Source organism: Gadus chalcogrammus, chromosome 18, assembly GCF_026213295.1.
Source record: "Gadus chalcogrammus isolate NIFS_2021 chromosome 18, NIFS_Gcha_1.0, whole genome shotgun sequence".
Classification (NCBI taxonomy): domain Eukaryota; kingdom Metazoa; phylum Chordata; class Actinopteri; order Gadiformes; family Gadidae; genus Gadus; species Gadus chalcogrammus.
This window is the reverse complement of record NC_079429.1, coordinates 15,939,846-15,960,674: the sequence shown is the minus strand read 5'-3', so window position 1 is coordinate 15,960,674 and position 20,829 is coordinate 15,939,846. Positions and strand designations below refer to the sequence as shown.

General features: G+C 47.7%; 1 protein-coding gene across 5 annotated transcripts in view; it reads right to left on the bottom strand.

The window, feature by feature from the left end:
* plce1 (phospholipase C, epsilon 1) overlaps positions 1–20,829 on the bottom strand; it is a 74,022-nt gene that overhangs the window by 12,563 nt on the left and 40,630 nt on the right. For 2 of the 5 annotated variants that reach the window (XM_056577760.1, XM_056577764.1), the window contains 23 exons: positions 19,746–19,787; positions 18,793–18,921; positions 18,378–18,514; positions 17,833–17,939; positions 17,560–17,684; positions 17,210–17,354; positions 16,746–16,907; positions 16,167–16,284; positions 15,310–15,484; positions 15,092–15,214; positions 14,840–14,976; positions 14,150–14,388; positions 12,961–13,022; positions 12,397–12,562; positions 11,818–11,925; positions 9,339–9,455; positions 7,956–8,114; positions 7,693–7,831; positions 7,123–7,164; positions 2,913–3,034; positions 2,543–2,660; positions 2,156–2,293; positions 242–568 (listed from right to left, as the gene is read on the bottom strand). In XM_056577760.1, coding sequence (XP_056433735.1) covers positions 242–568; positions 2,156–2,293; positions 2,543–2,660; positions 2,913–3,034; positions 7,123–7,164; positions 7,693–7,831; positions 7,956–8,114; positions 9,339–9,455; positions 11,818–11,925; positions 12,397–12,562; positions 12,961–13,022; positions 14,150–14,388; positions 14,840–14,976; positions 15,092–15,214; positions 15,310–15,484; positions 16,167–16,284; positions 16,746–16,907; positions 17,210–17,354; positions 17,560–17,684; positions 17,833–17,939; positions 18,378–18,514; positions 18,793–18,921; positions 19,746–19,787 — 3,137 coding nt within the window. The remainder of the gene's footprint in view (positions 1–241; positions 569–2,155; positions 2,294–2,542; positions 2,661–2,912; positions 3,035–7,122; positions 7,165–7,692; positions 7,832–7,955; positions 8,115–9,338; positions 9,456–11,817; positions 11,926–12,396; positions 12,563–12,960; positions 13,023–14,149; positions 14,389–14,839; positions 14,977–15,091; positions 15,215–15,309; positions 15,485–16,166; positions 16,285–16,745; positions 16,908–17,209; positions 17,355–17,559; positions 17,685–17,832; positions 17,940–18,377; positions 18,515–18,792; positions 18,922–19,745; positions 19,788–20,829) is intronic. The other 3 variants (XM_056577763.1, XM_056577765.1, XM_056577762.1) reach the window with 2 other exon arrangements.

Below are 20,829 nucleotides of genomic sequence, written 5' to 3'. Positions count from 1 at the left end.
ACACCGCCATGAAGGAAGTGCAAGCCTGACGTCTTTTTGTACAGTACTACTACATTCTTATCAGTTCTTATTTTAAATTACACTCTTCCTGTCCTTAAAACATTAATTAATGCATAATTTATATAAAAGACTATATGGAGACCAAAAATTTCATTTTGGATGACGTTGCGTTTGCGCAAATCAAACTTGAAACATTAACTAACCCCCCCCCCCCCCCCCCCCCCCCCGGACTCCTCCTCACCGTCGGTCTGGTAGTTGAGCGCCACCAGCTGGATACCGTGCAGCCAGAAGGGCAGCGGGCTGGGGTTGGCCGAGTCGATGCGCGTGGCCGCCGGGTAGGTGCGCAGCAGCTGGGAGCCCGTGTGCTGGATGAGCTTGCGGGAGTAGCGGCGGCAGAGGCGCTTGGCGGCGTTCTCGTTGACCGAGGAGATGTGGTAGCACTTGGGCGTGCGGATGATGGAGCTGAGGGAGGCGGGCGCGCTGGGCACCGGGGACGTCTGGCCCTGCTGTTGGGCCTGCTGTGTCTGCTGCTGCTCCTCCCAGCTCAGACGCACGCACTCCGCACCGCCTGGAGGGAGGAGGTGGAGGAAGAGGGGGAGGAAGAGGAAGAGGAAGAGGAGGAAGAGGAAGAGGAAGAGGTGAGGGAGGAGGAGGAGGAGGAGGTGGAAGAGGTGAGGGAGGAGGAGGAGGAGGAGGAGGAGGAGGTGGAAGAGGAGGAGGAGGAGGTGTGGGAGGAAGAGGTGAGGGAGGAGGAGGAGGAGGAGGTGAGGGAGGAGGAGGAGGAGGAGGTGGAAGAGGAGGAGGAGGAGGTGTGGGAGGAAGAGGTGAGGGAGGAGGAGGAGGAGGAGGTGTGGAAGGCGGAGGAGGAGGAAGAGGAGGAGGAGGAGGAAGAGGTGAGGGGAGGAGGAGGAGGAGGAGGAGGTGAGGGAGGAGGAGGAGGAGGAGGAGGAAGAGGTGAGGGGAGGAGGAGGAGGAGGAGGAGGAGGAGGTGAGGGAGGAGGAGGAGGAGGAGGTGTGGGAGGAAGAGGTGAGGGAGGAGGAGGAGGAGGAAGAGGAGGAGGAGGAGGAGGAGGAGGAGGAGGAGGAGGAGGAGGAGGAGGAGGAGGAAGAGGTGAGGGGAGGAGGAGGAGGAGGAGGAGGAGGAGGAGGAGGTGGAGGAGGAGGAAGAGGTGAGGGGAGAAGGATACAATGGTTAATGGATTGCATTGACAGGGAGTGGGCCTTTTCTAACCGGTGGCCACTCGTCGTGTTTTACAGTGTGTTTGACAGTGTGTGCCCTCACGTCCACCCGTTCACACACATGTCCATGCACCGTAGACAGTGTCAACCGCGCAAGGGGGCGGCTGTCTTTAGGGGGGCCGAGGGAATGGGGGAGGGGCGAGGAGCGGAGGAGATGAGGGACATGAAGGAGGACGTGGCGAGTCAGGAAATAAATGTTTAAGAAAGGAGGGTCACTTTTTTTTCAGTTTTTGTTGTTGTTGATCTAAAAAGGATGTTTAGATCATGTGTATTTATTCATGTTTGTTTGTATGCAAGTGCGAGCATGCTCGTTCACAAAAGTGGTTTTGGTGCACTGCTCGCTACTCTGATTGGTTTAAATGGGGTCAGGAGGGCGGACGTCTGATTGGTTCGGATAGGGTCAGGTGGTCGGACATCTGATGGATTCTGATTGGGTCAGGGGGTGGGACATCTGGGACGGCTCTGTGGTGTCGTGCTATCGTTGTTGTTGTTTCTCCTCCAGAGGTCCCAGGGCGTGTGACGTTTGGACCAGGAGAAGGGAAAGAGAGCCAACTGTATCCCAACCATCAGGGTCGACGGGGGAGGAGGGGGTCAGGGGTCGGGGGGGGGTCAGTGTCTCCCTGGGTGTCCAGTATGGGATTTCTCTATTTAAGGTCAAAGGGATCTTTTTTCAGAGTCAAAATACACCAGGAAAAGGACCTGCGGGTGTAGGCTGCTTCTCATGCACGTCACACACACACACACACACACACACACACACACACACACACACACACACACACACACACACACACACACACACACACACACACACACACACACACACACACACACACAAATACATTTTACACAATACAAAATCTACCACTTTAATGTAATATAACGTAATAAAACCGCCACTTGTGGCCCTGTCTACCTTTCCCTGAGGGGCGGGTCTGGGGGGCGGAGTCTCCCAGTGTGTTAATGCGAGCAGGGGCCGCTCCAAATATGGACTTCCTGCCCTTCCCTCGGTCCTTCCCTCGGCCCGAGTCAGTCGGAGACAGTGTGGACAGGCCTGGTTCCCACGGGCATGCACGCGTATGCCAACACACATAAACAAACAGAAGAAAAACTAAAACAACAGCATCTCTCTCTCTCTCTCTCTCTCTCTCTCTCTCTCTCTCTCTCTCTCTCTCTCTCTCTCTCTCTCTCTCTCTCTCTCTCTCTCTCTCTCTCTCTCTCTCTCTCTCTCTCTCTCTCTCTCTCTCTCTCTCTCTCTCTCTCTCTCTCTCTCTCTCTCTCTCTCTCTCGTGGAAGAGCCTACCGGGGAACTTGATGGCCTGGCAGTAGATGATGAGGTCCGACAGCTCCTGGGCGATCTGCCGGCTCTCCTTCTTGTTCTGAGGAAGGTAGAACTCCTCCCCCAACTCCATGTCAAACACCTACACACACACACACACACACACACACACACACACACACACACACACACACACACACACACACACACACACACACACACACACACACACACACACACACACACAGTGGAAAGGTGGATATAAAATACCTTTATAACCTGCAATCCTATCATATCACCAATGGGGTAAGCAGCCGCCCTTGCACCCCAACATATCCGACCCTAGAGGGGTGATGTTCATACAGTCTGACTCTCTGAGTTTCCGCTGGCCTACTTTTCCCTTGCAGTTTGCCGCCCTCTCTGGTTTCTTGGAGCTTCTCTTGGGAACCTCGTCGGTCGGCGGCTCTTCCTTCTCCGCTGTGCTCTTCCCCTCCGGCTTGTCATCCAGGATGTTGTCTGAACACAAGACCAGCCCACACACACACACACACACACACACACACACACACACACAAAATGAAGGACAACGTTCCCCAGTGATCCCAGTACCCCGTCTGGGAATCATCCCAGTACCCCGTCTGGGAATCAGAGGCGGAGACACACATGAACGGGCCGTCATTGACCTGAAGAGGACGGTACAAAGAGCTCCGGTCCAGGACGTGTGACGAAGAGACGGCTTATCGAGGAGACATTCCAGCTTTCTGGATATCACCAAAACACAATTCCGCATTGTGAACTAAAACACTTAGAAAAGCTGAAGCACGGCGCCAGGGACAGGACAGATGGAGCGCTCTTAAGTTGTGGCATAACAAATGGTCTTTATCAGTGTTTATCGGACAGGGGAGTGAACTCTCCAGGGGAGTGGAATCAAGTTTTAAGACCGTATTGAACAAGGCAGAAAACGTTTAACCACTATCGATCCTCGGCACTCGTCTCTTTGCGATAACTGCCCCCGGTATATTTTACATATTGGCCCCGGACTGCGTGACAGCATTTCCAGGCAGATGGCCATGTTCGGCCCCTCCCCCTCGCCACTGTAAACACGAGCAGTAGCAGTTTGCGGTTCCTTGCTCTAGATATACTCCACATGAGCGTTACGGCCAAAAACACATCGACCAAGGCCCTTATCTGCCAGATGGACACACCACAACAAACACAAGAGTCTCTGAGCAGAGTAGCTCCTTTACTGTGAACTAAAAGGCTAGATCTGCAGCAGAGAACCAAGATTCTGAGCGTTCACTAGCATTCATCTTGTACCCAAAGCATCAGAGCAGGTAGGGTTAAAGGCTCCGACACGCTTTCTGTGTTCCACACCCGCAGTTTCCCTTCATATCATATTTTCCGAACACCATAAAAAAATACTAAAGAAGAAGAGGCATGGGAATACAGAAAGGAAATGGCATTTTTATCTCTCGCAAAAGTTTGTGGGATATGTCGGCTAGAGTACAATGCCGTCTGGCTGTCGGCAGATCTCCTCGCACAACCTCTCTTCTAGTTGGCATCCATTTTGTCATCTGGAGCATGCGCTAGCTAGTGGACCGCTTGCTATGCGTACCATCCAAGGGGCCACACATTCTGGGCTGCGCGTGATCTTCCGCTTAGGGGTCCCACAGACCTCGTGGACAAGACGATGACAAAATCTGCGCCAGGCAACGTCATACGTTTGTTGTTGCCTTCATGCACTTGTGACCGACCTTCGTCAAGTGCTTCCATCTAACCCCCCCCCCCCCTTAACACAATCCGACGTCGACAACAGAAAGTCAATCCTAACTTTATTTTTATCTGTCAAAACAAACTCAAAACTTATGAAAGGGAGAGTCTGAGAGAGCGAGGGCCAGACAGAAAGGCACCCATCCGGCGTCCCTTCCCCTTAATGTGAACTTCTCCAGGACCAGAGTGGGCCGTGGAGCGTCAGAGGGAGCCAGCCCAGGGCCGGCCGTGTGAAGCCCTGCGAGGGGGCAGGGCGACAGGGTACGGGGGGCACGTCCAGTACAGGGCCAGGGTGCCTGGGGGGGGGGGGGGGGGGGGGGCTTTCCACGGCGTGGATGTGTCGTGTCGGGGCAGAGCAGGGGCCTGAGAAACCAGATGGCTCTGTTTTGGTTTCCATATGAAGCCCAGCTCTAGCTATGTTACACACACACACACACACACACACACACACACACACACACACACACACACACACACACACACACACACACACACACACACACACACACACACACACACACACACACACACACACACACACACAGTTTGCCGGGGCTGTTTACGCTGACATACATCCCTGCGTGCTTGTTTTTCTGTGTGGGTGGGTGTGGTCGGTTGCGTGTGTGCTATGTTTGTGAGGGAGAGAGGCTATTTCTTTAGAAAACATCTGTCTACTCTTGAAGACCCGTCTCATTTACATGCCAATCATTGACAAGCTTGTAATGGCGTAGACATCTCCACACGGCCAACAGTTATATAACGATGCCACATGGATTTGAGTTGCGACAGCGTTGACAGTAATGGCATAATTAGTTGGATTTATTCATTAGTCTGAGTTTCGGGCCCCAGCCCAAGTTCCTTGAATGGACTCGGAAAGGGCTTTTCCCAGTCTCACTATAAGCATCCTTTAGCAAGTTGATGTTGTCTTACCACAACCAGCTCCTTAATGACTTGTCTCTGTACTGTCTAACCCCTACCTGATCCTTAATGACTTGTCTCTGTACTGTCTAACCCCTACCTGATCCTTAATGACTTGTCTCTGTACTGTTTAACCCCTACCTGATCCTTAATGACTTGTCTCTGTACTGTTTAACCCCTACCTGATCCTTAATGACTTGTCTCTGTACTGTCTAACCCCTACCTGATCCTTAATGACTTGTCTCTGTACTGTCTAACCCCTACCTGATCCTTAATGACTTGTCTCTGTACTGTCTAACCCCTACCTGATCCTTAATGACTTGCACATGATCCTCTTGAATAGGTTTTCAACATTGTTTCAACAAAAACATCGACATTAAAGGCTGCCAAAGACAGTTTAAGGTAAATATCGGGCAGCCAGATAATTGTTATGAAGTGGCCGATGGGACAGGAGAAACAACAACAACGATAGCATGACATGACACAACGATCCCAGACGGCCAACCCCCTGACCTAATCTTAAGCATCGAAATACCGAATTAATTAGCAATTTATAACATCAATTCCGAATCATCCATCATTACTTGGTTGCGGCCATTTGCCTTCTCAAAACACGATATACGAAGTTCGGAGTATGATTCCATTCTTCAGTTGGTTGTTTACTTATAGCCAGTCAAAACAGTTGGTTTGTGCGTCTATCGAAAATACTAATCCGTGAACAAGATCTCCCCACCATCTTCTGACACATGCGCACGCGGGCACGCACGCACACACACACACGTACAAGCACACGTACACACACACACGCACACACACAATTCAGCCTGATCAGCCGCAGTGACACAGCACTGATGGCAGCGGAATTACGCTTCTTGATAATATGGTTGGTATATGTTTGATAATATGGTTGGTATATGTTTGATAATATGGTTGGTATATGTTTGATAATATGGTTGGTATATGTTTGATAATATGGTTGGTATATGTTTGATAATATGGTTGGTATATGTTTGATAATATGGTTGGTATATGTTTGATAATATGGTTGGTATATGTTTGATAATATGGTTGGTATATGTTTGATAATATGGTTGGTATATGTTTCATAATGTGGTTGGTATATGTTTGATAATATGGTTGGTATATGTTTGATAATATGGTTGGTGTATGTTTGATAATGTAAACTGATAGCGATCGTATTCTGGTATATTTGAGGGGACAGGTTAATTGTTTGGGGGACGGGTAAAAATGGACTGCCACTTGCCCTACAGGACATGTGGTGCAATAAGTTAACGTTGGCAGACATGAGCATGGTAGGGCGACGGCGTGCACAGACGTTGCAGGTAAGAGCAACGGACATGCATAAACCATGAAGCTTTGTCAAAGGAAGCTCAATGGGAAAGCGCAAATGCCCATCGCCATGGTTACAGATTGATAGCATGATTCTGATACAATGATGAGGAGGTATCTACTAGCAAAGCGTACAAATATGGCTCGCTAGATATTTGTTAACTGTGTATGTTCAGATGGCAAATATTTACAGAAGCTGAGAGCTGTCTTGGGTGGTATAGAAACTATAACTCTTTGGTTTTGTCGTGATACTGGCATAATTAAGGCATTTTCATGTCGTAACCTTATGGTTATAATGGTTAAAGAGGCACCTATCATCTCGACAAAACGGGCACAAGAAATATTATACCATCCATAGCAGCTCTCGGCTTACGTCAATATGAAGTATTTAGGTAGGTTGCTGAATATTAGTTACAGCAAAAACGTGTAACAGATTCAAAACAACAACAGGGATCGTTTCCGGGGAAAAATGATATGAAACGTGAATATGGTTCACTTCAGCGTATCGGATCACCATGGATACGCATGAGAGTGGGGAGCCATGGTTCACAACACCATTTAATTACCTTCCAGGCTATAGGAGGCGGTAGAGGCCATGAGGACATCGGCTACACAGGAGAGATGCACCAAAACAAAGGATAAGAAAACGAAGGGAGTGAAAAGAATGCAAAGTATGAAGGGATCAAGGAAATAACGGGAAATATTGCAACGGGAAACTCCTTAAGAAACCCAGGGAGAGCCTTCTGCCGGTATCAACCAGTTTGAACTAGTCGGACCCAGTCTGTGGAGGGATGTTGGTGTGATGCATTTAAGAAAAAAGCCATATCCAGTCATTGTGATAGGGCTCCCCTGCAAATAATGGTGTACCTATGGAAGGGCCGGCTGCCTGACTTTAAAGAGCACTTTAAAGAGTACTAAATCACTACTGTAAAATGTAACTGCGGCATGTGGAGGTACCTACACCAACCAAGGCAGCCTTGACCCAGTTTCTCATTGTACATATTGGTTGCACTTCAGTTAACCAACAATTTGGGCAAAAAGAAACATTAAAAAAAAGAGTAGGTGTGCCTGGCCTCTTCATATTAGACTGGTTGATTCACGGATGTGGGTGATGAAAGAAGCGTGTTTCTCCTTACCGTCTGAGAGAGATTCGTAGTCATAGTCGTACTCGTCCTCTTCCTCCTCCTCTTCCTCATTGGTGTTGTTGCCTGTGGAGCCCACCCCTGGCGACCCCCCGTTGCTAGCCTGGGCCTGCATGTGGGCGAGCTGGTGAGCCTGTGAACGGAGAGAGAGAGAGAGAGAGAGAGAGAGAGAGAGAGTGTTTGCATTGCATTACTTACAACTGACAAGTTATTCCGCTTGTGAGCATCTTGTAAGATGTGTGAGTGAGTGTGTTGACCTTCTGTTTGAGGATGTCTACAGGCGCTTGGTGGGCTTTGAGCTTCTTGTTCTTGAGGAGTATCTTCCCCCTCAGCTGGAGGGGGGAGGGCAGGAGGGGGTCGTCGCTGAAGTCGCTCTCAAGCAGGAAACGCATCACCAGACGCTCGCCAAACACCGCCTGGGAGAGGAGGGTCAACGGGTCAGGAGCGGGCGCCGGCGAGGCAGAAAACGCCTCGCTCAGAAAAGTGTTTCTATTCCTCTTCTAACTTCGTTATTCACTATTTCAGATCAACGGTTTGGATTCCTCCGTCGATCGCCACACTTTTCCTTGCCCTTTCTTTTCCTTATGAACTAAAACTCCCTCTAGCACAGATTGGTCCGTCCGCAATTTAATTCTGAATGTGGGTTAGAACAGGTAACGAGGCCGGACCGATCTTCAGAGAGCGACTGAAATGTGATCTGGAGAGGATGGTCTCGCGAGGCTGGAATGAGCTGAATGATTTAACAAGGTTAGAGGACCCCTCTGAGCGTTTAACGTGAGTGTGCCTGCCACTAATGCTGATGAGAGCAGCAGTGCTTTGCTCTTTGTGATGAGACACTTTGTAAAGCACTTGTATGGTGATTCACCATCTTGTTTTCGTTCCCAAACACTCACAAACTCTTTGCTCTTTTTCTCTCTATTGATTTCCATGATAAAAAAATGCTATAACGCTGTCGCTTACATTTGTGGTCGAGGGCACACTCACGTTAAATGTTTTTCAGCAGAGTCGGCACACGGAAGATATTTTTACTAATGATTGTTCATTAGCAGACGTTTTAGCTAAGATGGTTTACTACAATGGTTTAATCACTCGCATTGCCCTTTAATGAGGGGAGGATGGAGAGGAGGGAGGGAGGGAGAGAGGGAGGGAGGTCAGAGTAAAGAGGGGGAGGGAAGATAGGAGAGGGAGGAGGGAAAAGAGAGGGTAGAAAGACTGAGAGGAAAAGGAGAAGAGAGAGGAGAAGAGAGGAGTGAGAGGAGAGAGGAGGAGTGAGAGGAGAGAGACGAGAGGAAAGAGAGAGATTCTGACAACAGATTGTTGTCTGAATCCTCAGAGGGACCCCCTCCTGGGAGGAAGCCTCAAGCTCCTTTATCAAAACACCAAATAAACAGACCTGCTTCTACAGAGGACCACAAATAACCATAAAAAAGACATTCCTCCCCTACTCTTATCAGACCACTTTATAAGTAGCCCATCTCGAAAGGAAATCTAGAAAATTATTAGATTGCAATGAATCCCAAATCATAACAGATAAGAATTGATGATAAAATGCTTTTCCCGAGTTAAAACAGTTTGAGACCTATTGGTGCCATTTTGTTCATTATTGATGTCATCCCGGGTTCCATGGTTGTGCGTCCTACCTTGAAGATGTCGGCCATCGTGCGTTGCTGGGGCAGGGAGCAGTGGTTCTCTATGGACAGGATGACGGGCATGTCGGAGTTAACGAATGCTGAGCGGTTTACCGCCTCCACCACGTCCTTTGGAATCACGGGAAGGAACAGGACAGGGTTTAAGATTTATAGATGAAGGCTGTGTTTTATTTGACACTCATAAAGTGTATACTATGTAATTTCTGCCGCTAGGGGTCTCTTAAACAGCACGTTAAAATAATACTTTGTAAAGTAGGCAAACTGATACAGAAATCTTGTTCACGGATGTGTTAATGTATTATCGACTTTATTATTTAATGAAATAGTTAGGTTACATAACGTTGACATGATAACTTTACATCAGATGAGTCGACTACCCAAACATCGAAGATAATGTAATTTTGGGAAGCCCAGCGCTGTTAACCATGGACAAAACAACCGTAATATAAGTTACTTTGTGAATGTGTTTCCCGTTGTTGTAACTTCACAACGATAATGTAGACATTACGGTGCTTCCAACAGAATTAGATTCTATTTGTATTGGTAGATTTTAAGTATGAAAGCTATTGGATATTCACGCTCTGCGATGTAACAGCGATGCAACGCGGGGAACTAAAGACGTGATCACCGATATGAGTCGCGGGTGTGTAGTTGTGTTTTCCTGCCGGGCAGACAGCAGTCCTGTCTATAGAGCCATGGTTCGGTCGATACTTCTACACAGTATTCCAATCACAAGGCCAAGTACCCTGCCCTCGACAACCGCTTGGCTAAAACACAATTAAACTGGAGAAGTCTCACGTTTCAAAATGTTCCCAGTGGATAAAAATCACTGCTTAGAAGTGAATCCCACTAGCTCGACAACAGTAAAAAAGAAGATCATATACCGGTTGACCAGTGGGGCTCCAGTGTGTAACGTACATAGACTGTATATAATACTGGATGAACTGAATTTAAACCGAATGTGGACATTGCTGGAAACACAAATAAATTGCCAACAAAACAAGCACTCTACCTACAACTCCGCAGTGCCTTACGGGCATACGGAGTACCCTGAGGGGAAAACGTGGAACCTCATCCAATCCATAAAATATGTGGAAATCTTTCTACCCAAGGCTTGGTGTCCGCCCTTTACACGTTCCTTTGTAAACGTGCAGAAAAAAACTCTGCAGTTGGATAGTCGCAGGAGCCATGATCTCTCAATGGCACCTTCCACAATCAATTGGTCCATAGTCTGGTCAAAGATTGACCTAGCATCTCGTAATCCCAACCATTAAATGATTCATTATAACTTTGCACACAGACTCTACTGCACTCCGCATAAATTATTTTTGATGAAATTAAATCCATCTCCCAACTGTCAGCTATGCTCTTTAGAAACCACAGGAACCTTTGTTCACATGGTCTGGGATTGCCCTGGTGTGAGAGACTTTCTGAGTATGGTGTCCAACAGAATGTCTATGGTGCTGGAGCGTACCATCCCCTGCTCCCCAACTGTCCTATTGCTGAACGATTTCACTGGTTTGGAACTTTCTTTGATGCACCAACGCTGGTTTCTGGTAGGCCTTACTGCTGCCAAAAAGCTTATAGCACAGAGATGGAGAGCACCTCATGATCTATCTTATCAACACTGGGTGAACACAGTTATAGATCTGGCTAAGTTAGAGAAATCTGTGGCCAGCATGCATGGCGCGCAAGCTAAAAATATCAACTTGTGGTCGTCCTTTATCGTTAGTATGTTGGGGGAGTAGCCATGATTTTCTTTCCTTCTTCTACTTCTTTTACATCTGTTATCCTAAATTTCTGACTCAGACTTAACAACTCTACTGAGCTGTTCAGATGACTGATTTTCTCTAGGTGGGGGGGCAAGACCCCCGTGTGTGTGTGTGTGTGTGTGTGTGTGTGTGTGTGTGTGTGTGTGTGTGTGTGTGTGTGTGTGTGTGTTGTCTCATTTGTGTATGTGTTTTTTAATGTCAAATGTTGTCTTATTTGCGTTTATGTCTGATTGGTGTATGTTGTCTTATTTGTGTTTAGGTCAAATGTAGTATGTTGTCTTATTTGTGCATATGCCTAATTGTTTTCTATATGTCTATCTGTTTGTTGTATAAATCATAAAATAAAAAATTGATCACAAAAAACAACAACAAGCACTCAAGTCCTTGTGAGATTTAGACAGTGTATTGCATTTCTTTTGGGATGTTTCTGGTCTCCCTAAAAATGAACCCAAGGAACCCTAATCCTACCTTGGTGGCGTGTGTGTATACATCTGCGTCCGTGTGCGTCCGTGCCTTTGCGAGTGTTTGTCTGTGTGTAAGGGAGGTATATATACCTGAAGGGTATCTTGGTGGTGTGTGTGTGTGTGTGTGTGTGTGTGTGTGTGTGTGTGTGTGTGTGTGTGTGTGTGTGTGTGTGTGTGTGTGTGTGTGTGTGTGTGTGTGTGTGTGTGTGTGTGGGGGGGGGAGGGTTCATCAACCTTGAAGGGTATCTTGGTGGTGAGGGTGTGTCCGTGGTAGATGACCGGCATGCCGTCGTCTCCATCCCAGCAGTCCAGCTCCACGCTCCTGCACCCCTGCAGAAGGACCTGCATCACCACGGCAACCGAGAGGAGAGGACAAACATTAGGTTAATATCAAAAGAGGAGTTTTGAGTAGAACTGCATTTCTTTGTGAATCCATCAGGCGTTCTTCAATGAGATGGAGGAGCAGAGCGAAAACCTCCCATTTTAAATCTAATGTATCAGCCACTGAGAACGATGATAATGACACAAGTCTGCATGCCCTCCTGTCTGTCTGCCTGTCCGCCGATCCATCTGTTTCTTCATCATTCATCCACCAGCCACCAATGCATCCATCATTCATCCATCTATTCATCATCAATTCATCATCCATCGGTCCATAATCCATCCATCCATCCATCCGTCCATTTATCCTCCACCCATCCATCCATCCATCCATCCATCCATCCATCCACAATTCATCATCCGTCCATCTGTCCATCCGTCCATCTGTCCATCCGTCCATCTGTCCATGCGTCCCTCCTCCAGCCCCCTCACCTGGCTGTACAGCTCCACGGAGGACTCCCCTTTGAGCTGGTGTCCGGTCAGGTAGGTGTTGTGGGACGACTCGATGTAGTAGTAGGAGAGGGGGTGCTGCAGCTCCGCCGGGTCCACCTGAGACTCCTCGTGACGCGACGCACAGTTCTCCTTGTCCATCAGATACCTGGAGGACAGGGGGGGGAGGGAAGGAGGGAGGGAGGGAGGGAGGGAGGGAGGGCCAAGCAAATGAATGCAAAGAAAAAAAGGCACAGAGAATATGAAATTAAATAGCCGGATTAAAAGTAAAAAACATAAAGAATATTACTATCATAAAATCTATGAAGTATGTTTTATCTGGAAACTATATTGAATGAAGTATAATTGAATTATAAAAAAAATGAGTAACAATGTCTAACAATTTAATTTATTTAAATAATTAAATTTAAAAAACTGACTCAATTGTCTAGCTTCTCGCCTTTTATTATTTGAAATATCTAAATTGTTGTTAACATTTTAAATTGAGTGGTATTCCTAACAGAAGTACAGTTGTTTTACTGTAATATGAATGCTAACACTACCAACCTGGCAAAGCCTTCAAATGACATCCAGCCCATCTGTCGCATGCTCGACGACGGCTCAAATTTCTGAAGCAGACAAAATTAATTAAAGCTCATTAAAGTCAACGACCCACTCTGTCATTTCCTGTTTACAGCTTCCTTACTTCCTTTCCTCTGAACCTCCATCAATCTGTCATCAATCCCCCTCACACTCTTTCACTGTCCCTCACTCTCTCTCACTCTCTCTGTCTCTCTCTGTCTCTCTCTGCTAATCATCTCTAGTTCCTCTGTCTCCTCTCTCTGTCGGAGTACAAGTCTCTTTATCAGTCTGATTCTGTTCCTCGTTTACTCCTCTAGATTCGTCAATTTGGCAAAGCATTCCCGCTTATCTGCTAATTTTTCCATCTGTCAGTCTGCCCATCCACCCATTCCATGAATTTGAAGTCAGTTGTGCAGTGTTTAAATAAGTAATCATCATCATTAATCTAACTGAATCTAACCCTATCTCCCCGTTCTCCTCACAAACCTCAAACACTCTCAAGCTACTATTTCAACCCCACTCCCAAGAGCTTTCGGTTTATTATTCAAGGTAGCCATTCGTCCATTAACAGCAACAACCCACATCCTTTACTGGAAGTAAACTCTCTCTACCACTCTATTTATAGAGTGTTCGAGTTATCTTTATAGCTCCCCCCACCATCGTGCTCAAACTCTACAATCTACCATTTAGAACCCAACGTCCACTTAGAATTGCAGTCAAATCCTACATATTATTGATCGATTTTATCTAGAGGTACAATTAGACCTCAACTTAGAACTCTACCTACATGTTCTCTTAGAACTCTACCAGCGTCTCCACTTAGAACTCTACCTCCACTTAGAACTCTACCTCCATATAGAACTACCTCCATCTCCACTTAGAACTCTACCTCCATGTAGAACTACCTCCACCTCCACTTAGAACTCTACCTCCATGTAGAACTACCTCCACCTCCACTTAGAACTCTATCTCTTTATCCACGTAGAACACTTCCTCCACCCAGAATTCTATCACCCCCTCCAAGTAGCACTCTTACCACCCCCTCCATGTAGCACTCTCCCTCCACTTTGAAATTAATCCCAATTTGGACCCGGCCTGACTTTAAAACACAGCATCAAACTCAGAACTCTACCTCCACTCACAACTGTACATTGTTGGGGCTCTATTCCACTACCTGTATGATGCTGAGGATGTCGTCATAGCTCAGGTGCTCTCTCTGGCAGTTGACCAGGAAGTCGTTGAGCTGGGGAATGGCCATGCCCAGGACCCCGAGCGAGGCGTTCTCCACGCCCGTGCCGTTGGACACGATGCTCGCCGCCGCGATGGCGTCGGAGATCTGCTTCTGGTTGTCCGTCATCTGCTGCTGCGTTCGGATGAAGAGGCCCAGGTCTGACCCGTTCCTGGTCAACAGGTCTGAGAGAGAGAGGGAGGGAGGGAGGGAGGGAGGGGGAGAGGGAGGGAGGGGGAGAGGGAGAGAGAGAGAGAGAGAGAGAGAGAGAGAGAGAGAGAGAGAGAGAGAGAAAGAAAATAGTGTATTTTAACATGCAGTGTATTACTGTGTAATAAATGATAGCATAGAACATTATCATGTTCTATGCTGACACATAGCATAATATCATTATGTTTGTTAGCATGGGACACTCTAGCATTTGGTATGTTAGCATGGGGCATGTTAGCATGAGATATCTTTGCATGAGGTATGTTAGCATGTGGTATGTTGGAGTGATAGCATGAGGTATGTTAGAATGGGGCATGCGAGTATGAAATATCTTTGTATGAGGTATGTTAGCATGGGGCATGTGAGTATGAGATATCTTTGTATGAGGTATGTTAGCATGTGGCATGTTAGCAGGTGGATGGGTACCGAGGTCCGGCTGGAGTCCCATGTCCAGGTCGTCGATGCGCAGGTTGGTGTAGAGAGGCGCCGACTCAGGGCTGGATCGGCTCACGGGGACAGCAAACGTATCGAACAGCTCCTTCAGGTCTTTCCTGCTGCGGATGCTAGCATAAAACACCAAACACACTCTTCACCATCCGACCCGACGTAGCCCTGTCCACAAGTCTCGAGGCTCAGAGGGGGCTTTGGAGTGGTCGAGTTGAGGGTTAGGGTTCCTACCTGAAGGACTTGAAGAGCTCCACGAACTCAATGAAGCTCATGGAGCTGTCTGAGATCATCAGGTTCTGGAAGCCTTTGAAGCAACCTTTGCACCTGCCGTGCCACGACCGGCTGCTCCACGCACTAGTAAACAACAACAACAACAACAACAACTCAAAATCAACAGCAATTAACGTAAGTAGGAAAAAAGAGGCATGATGTGATCCGATGGCACGTACCCAGGCGGCGGTGTCTTTGCGGCCCCTGATAGGACGGGAGAGGCCTGGGGGCGGGTCTGGACCGCCCCGACCATGCTGGAGGAGGAAGAGGAGGAGGTGGAGGAGGAGGAGGAAGAGGCCAGCATCGCTGGGCTCCTATTGGCTGACAGGGAGAACGGTCCAGGAAAGCTGTCCTCTGTGTGGAGAGGAAAAGATCAAACAGAAATATTTAATTTATTAATTTCTATAAATGCACTTATTTACTTTCAATTTTATTTTGGGATGCAAAAAGTTTGTTATCAACAGGTAACGTTGGGAAAGTTGGGTACGTTAAAGGTGATAACTAATACATAACTATATTGAGAGTAGCTCATGTCTGTCTGTCTGTCTGTCTGTCTGTCTGTCTGTCTGTCTGTCTGTCTGTCTGTCTGTCTGTCTGTCTGTCTGTCTGTCTGTCTGTCTGTCTGTCCTGAACCATCGTTCATTGGATGGACTCGGTGGGTCTATTGCCGAAGGATGTGCAGAATCGAGGTAGAAGTAGTTCAAATGAGCAGTTCTAGAGAAAGCTTTGACAATGGGTTCGTTCTGACAACGGGCACGGAACGGGCACTGCACCGGCAGGTGTACTGCCGAGGACCCGAGGAAGTGTGGTGCTGATGTGAAGTTGTTTGGATGAGAGACGCTCGAAAAAGCTGCAAGCCGCAATATCGAAGGCCACGTTTGGACGAGCATTGCACTAGTTATGTGATGTCTAGAAAATATAGTAATATATATATCTATATCATTTAATTTATTTAGTTAGTGGAGCATTGCATGTGACTTTATTTGCCCCTCCCACCCTTCCATGTACATGTCAAAAAGCCCTGAGGAGTTCCTACCCGACTCGTCCTGGTCCATGCTGTCGTTGAACTCCATTCCGTTCCGGCCCAGTGCTTCCTTACAGCTCCGGGTCTTTCGGGAAACCATCTCATCGTCCGTCACATCCCCGCTGTCTCCCTGTGAACAACCGGTCAACGACTTCAGTAACGAGCCAAGCATCACAGCATTTTTGGGAAGTGATTTGGTTCACACAGCTTGCAGTCTGACACAGACCATCAGCAGGAGGAAGACAAGTGTAATAAGAAACAATGATGTCATTAATGTCATCTTAATTGACCATTGACCAGCAGAGGAGGTTAACTGTGGAATGGTAGGATGGGATGGCTGGGTGGGTGTTATTTAACCATTGGAACATTAAAATGATAAGACATACATTAGAAATATAAGATTTCCCTACGTTAAAATAAATCCACAACCATGCTTGAGTAATATGCCCCAACTGATATCTGCTCCTTAGTGACATCCATCCCAAAACACCCTAAGACGATTCAAACGTCTGCTAAAGGACATCAATGACAATGCTAAACAGAAAGTGACGTATCCTTCAAAATAAAAGCGCAAATCGTTTTTTTGCTGACCCTGACGAGGACCTTCTTCTTCTTCTTGGTCTTTTCGTTTCCCAGCGTGTTGTTCTTCTGGCCGCCCGCCTTCTCCGCCCCGCCGGCGCCCATGTTCCAGCGCCGGCCCCCAAACAGCTCGATGGCCTGGGCCAGCGACGGGCCCTCGTATCGCCCGTCCTCCTGACACGACGCGCGGCACATAACACGTTGGTCAAAGGCCATCCCAAATGCCCTCCAGATATCACAAGTATCATCCCAATATTACACCACAAATCATCCAAATACCAGCCCAAATATCAGCCCAAACATCAGCCCAAACATCAGCCTAAAGAGCTTCCAAATGGCACACCAAACATTACACCAATCATCCCAGTATCAGCCAACAATCATTCAAAATATCACACAAATATCTCCCCTTATATCACCCCAAACATCACGCCAGACATCACCCATAATATCTAACCAAAGCGTCCTTAACCCACCTGATACAAGCTGACGTACTGTCTCCTCAACCACTGCAGCCTTTGGTCGGGGAACCTCTTCAGCTTCCGGGTGGCGTTCACCAGCTCTGATAGGCCCTTGTGAAGCGCCTGGGCCGTGTGATTGGGTGCCACAAAGTGAAGCAGCCTATCAGAGGCAGAGTCACAGTCGATTAAGATTATGTTACCGATACGCTTTTTTGTCATTCAACGGCAGTGAAGATGACGACAAAAATTTTATGATAGTGATAAAATGAATAATGCAGTAGAAAAGTAGAGTTTCATGCGTGGAGCTGCTTCGAGCGTCATTGAATAGTGGTTTTGGACTTGAGGCCTCATGTAGAGGGGCCCACCTGTTGTCGGTGGTGCCGAGGCCGTAGAGGAGCGTCAGGGCGTTGTCTTCCGCCGTCATTTGGCTCAGTTTGTTTTGAAGACACACAGCGTGGACGTCTGCCCCGTGGTGACCCAGGAACACCGCCTGGCATTTCACAATAAAAGCTCCTTACTCGCGGTACGCATTCACAACGTTTTTATAAAGTGAACAACTAAATAAAGAAATGACACATATATGTATGATTATGTACATGTTCCACTACTAAACAACTAAAGTCTTGTCCCAGGGGTACCTTGACCACCCCCAGATCCAGCAGGCCTTCGGCCAGACCAGCAAACACGGTTTGGCCGAGCCCAACTGGAGGCTCCGTCGCTGGGGGTCCTCCGCACCGAGGCTTCCCTGCCAGGGGGGTGAACGACAGCCAGACGTTGGATTAGCATGTTTACAACGGGTTTACCAGTCAATTATCAAACGTGTAGAATGGGATAATTAAGGAAATACACAATCAGAACTTCAGTGTAGACTTAGGCCCAATCCCATTTCTACCCCTTACCCCTCCCCCTTGTTTTGAAGGGGGAAGGGGAAGGGGGAAGGGGAAGGGGGAGGGAAAGGGGAAGGGGGAGGGAAAGGGGGAAAGGGAAGGGGGAGGGGCTCCCTAAGGCCCAATCCCATTTCTACCCCTTACCCCTTCCCCTTACCCCTTCCCCTTACCCCTTCAAAACAAGGGGAAGGGGTAAGGGGAAGGGTTAAGGGGTAGAAATGGGATTGGGCCTTAATAGGATCATAATAAAGTGCCTGTGCGGTGTGGTTCTCAGGGGGCCTTCCTCCGGCTCTTACCCCAGGTGAGGGTGGTGTTGTCGGGCTGCAGTGTGAGGAGGCAGCGGGCGCTGAGGTGGCTGTCCTGGTCGTAGTGGATGACCGTAGCGCCCTGCAGCAGGAACTGATGTGTGTCGGGCTGCAGGGACAGCACGTACCTGCAGGAGGTGTGGGCATGTATGTTAGTGTGTGTGTGTGTGTGTGTGTGTGTGTGTGTGTGTGTGTGTGTGTGTGTGTGTGTGTGTGTGTGTGTGTGTGTGTGTGTGTGTGTGTGTGTGTGTGTGTGTGTGTGTGTGTGTGCGCGCGTGTTTGTGTGTGTAAATGTGTGTGGTTAAATTGTGTGTGTGTAACTGTAAATTAAATGTTGTGTGTTAGAGTAAGTATACATTTTATGTGTGCTTTTTAAATGCTGTGTGCATGTGTAAGTGTGTGTTACCAGGGTATGATCTCTGTGTTGTGGGCGAAGGCGGGGTGGGTCTCCTCGGTTCCCTGGAACTCCACCTCCTTCCCCCCCACCTCCAGGCACGGCTCGGCCTCCGCATCAGACACATCCCCCACTGTGAACCTGGAGAGAGAGAGAGAGAGAGAGAGAGAGAGAGAGAGAGAGAGAGAGAGAGAGAGAGAGAGAGAGAGAGAGAGAGAGAGAGAGAGAGAGAGAGAGAGAGAGAGAGAGAGAGAGAGAGAGAGAGAGAGAGAGAGAGAGAGAGAGAGAGAGAGAGAGAGAGAGATGTGGGGTGAGATAGATGCCGAGAGAAAGACAAAGGAAGAGAGAGGGTGTGAGAGACGGAGATGGAAGGAAGGAAGAGAGGTCGATGTAAGAGTTAGAACTCCAAGGCCATTCTAGTCATCGGAAGATCACCAATGCATTCTTCCCAAGGGCCAGTACAAAACACCTTATCTAGGGTCACATTCCGTGTTGGAATACAATCCACTCCATGTTTCACCTCCAGCTATTCTCTTAGTGACAGACCAATCCAAGCGTCATCAGAGTTAATGGGCTAATCCACTCATTCAAACAGGTCATTCAGAAACACCGGCCAGACCGTTAATGGATTCCGGAGCGTCTTCCTGTACAGGGATCCCGGCGGTAACCCATGAATAGGTCAGAGACACCCTGAACCATTCTGTAGTACATAGATACAGCCTACACTTTAAACAGCTTTCAGTTGTATTTGCAAATATCTGTTTCTGTTCATCTGTTCATTTGATTTATCGAGCGCTCCCTCTGTTTCTATCCCCGAGTTAACTTTAATGTTTCCCCCCATTATTGTTGTAACTGTTTGAACTGCGTTGCTTTGTTAGTCATGCCTTCAATACCATTCATTGTTAACATAGTCAAGATTCTTTTCATGAAGGGCTAATCTCCTGTGTTGTCTCCAGACCACTTACAAGACCCGACTGGCTTCAGGGGCTAGCCTGGAGGAGCGGGAACTACGGGCAAGAGGAGGAAGAGGAGGAGGAGGAGGAGGGGGAGGAGGAGGAGGAGGAGGAGGAGGAGGAGGGTGAGGAGGAGGGGAAAGAGAAGAAAGCAGGATGTGAGAGGAGGAGGAAGTTAAAGGATGATCAACGCTCACCCAAAGGGTTCTTGGTTCGATCCTGTGTGTCCTCAGACTACCTTGTTGATGACACCTCATCACGGTTAAATCAACCGACCGGCTAAAATGTTCAGCACAACAAATGAGGTGGATCCAAAATGGCGCCGTCGGCCGACAGCCGCATGTTGAGATCTAACAGGACTCTTTATGTTTCCTGTCCCGGCAGGAAAGCCCAGGAAGGGTATGTGTTGTTCCTCCCGGTTGTTTATTTAAACCTGCGCTTCCTCAGGATAACAGTCTGAGAATGTATTCCTGTATTAATCCATTAGGTTGTGTCTTATGAAGGGTAATTGGGGGGAGCCGTGCAAAGATCCACCACAGACAGGAACACCGGGCGTCAGTGCTGCCATGAACAACGAGGATCATGGAAATTCAGGTGGAAAAAACACAGAGTCAAATTATGTCTGGCAGCTATCTTGGCATCCATATTGGATCCAGCCGGGAATTGCAATAAAAAAAAGAGCACAAATGTACGATGAATAAAATATGGTGTGCTAGCTAACCAGGAATCGTGCGCATGATAAAAGTATTTTCTAGAACGAGCCCTTCAAATAAAATCAAAAGTCAAACGAGTATCTATCAGGTGATCTCGACAACTTCTAGAACGTTGTTCTACTAATAAACATTCATAATAACGATACGTTTTAGTAAATTTAGAGTGTAGAGCTGGGTAGTCCCGGCCAATGTGATGCGAAGAGCCTAAGCCATATTTAATTTATGATTGTACTTCAAGTCAAGTAGAAGATTGACTGTAAAGAATAATACTGAACTAGCGGGAGCCTGTAAAACTGCCAAGGTGTACGGGTAGGGTAGTTATGCTTCGGAGAAGCAAAAAGAGAGAAAAAGCAGCAAGATCTATCTATCTATTTTAAATGGTT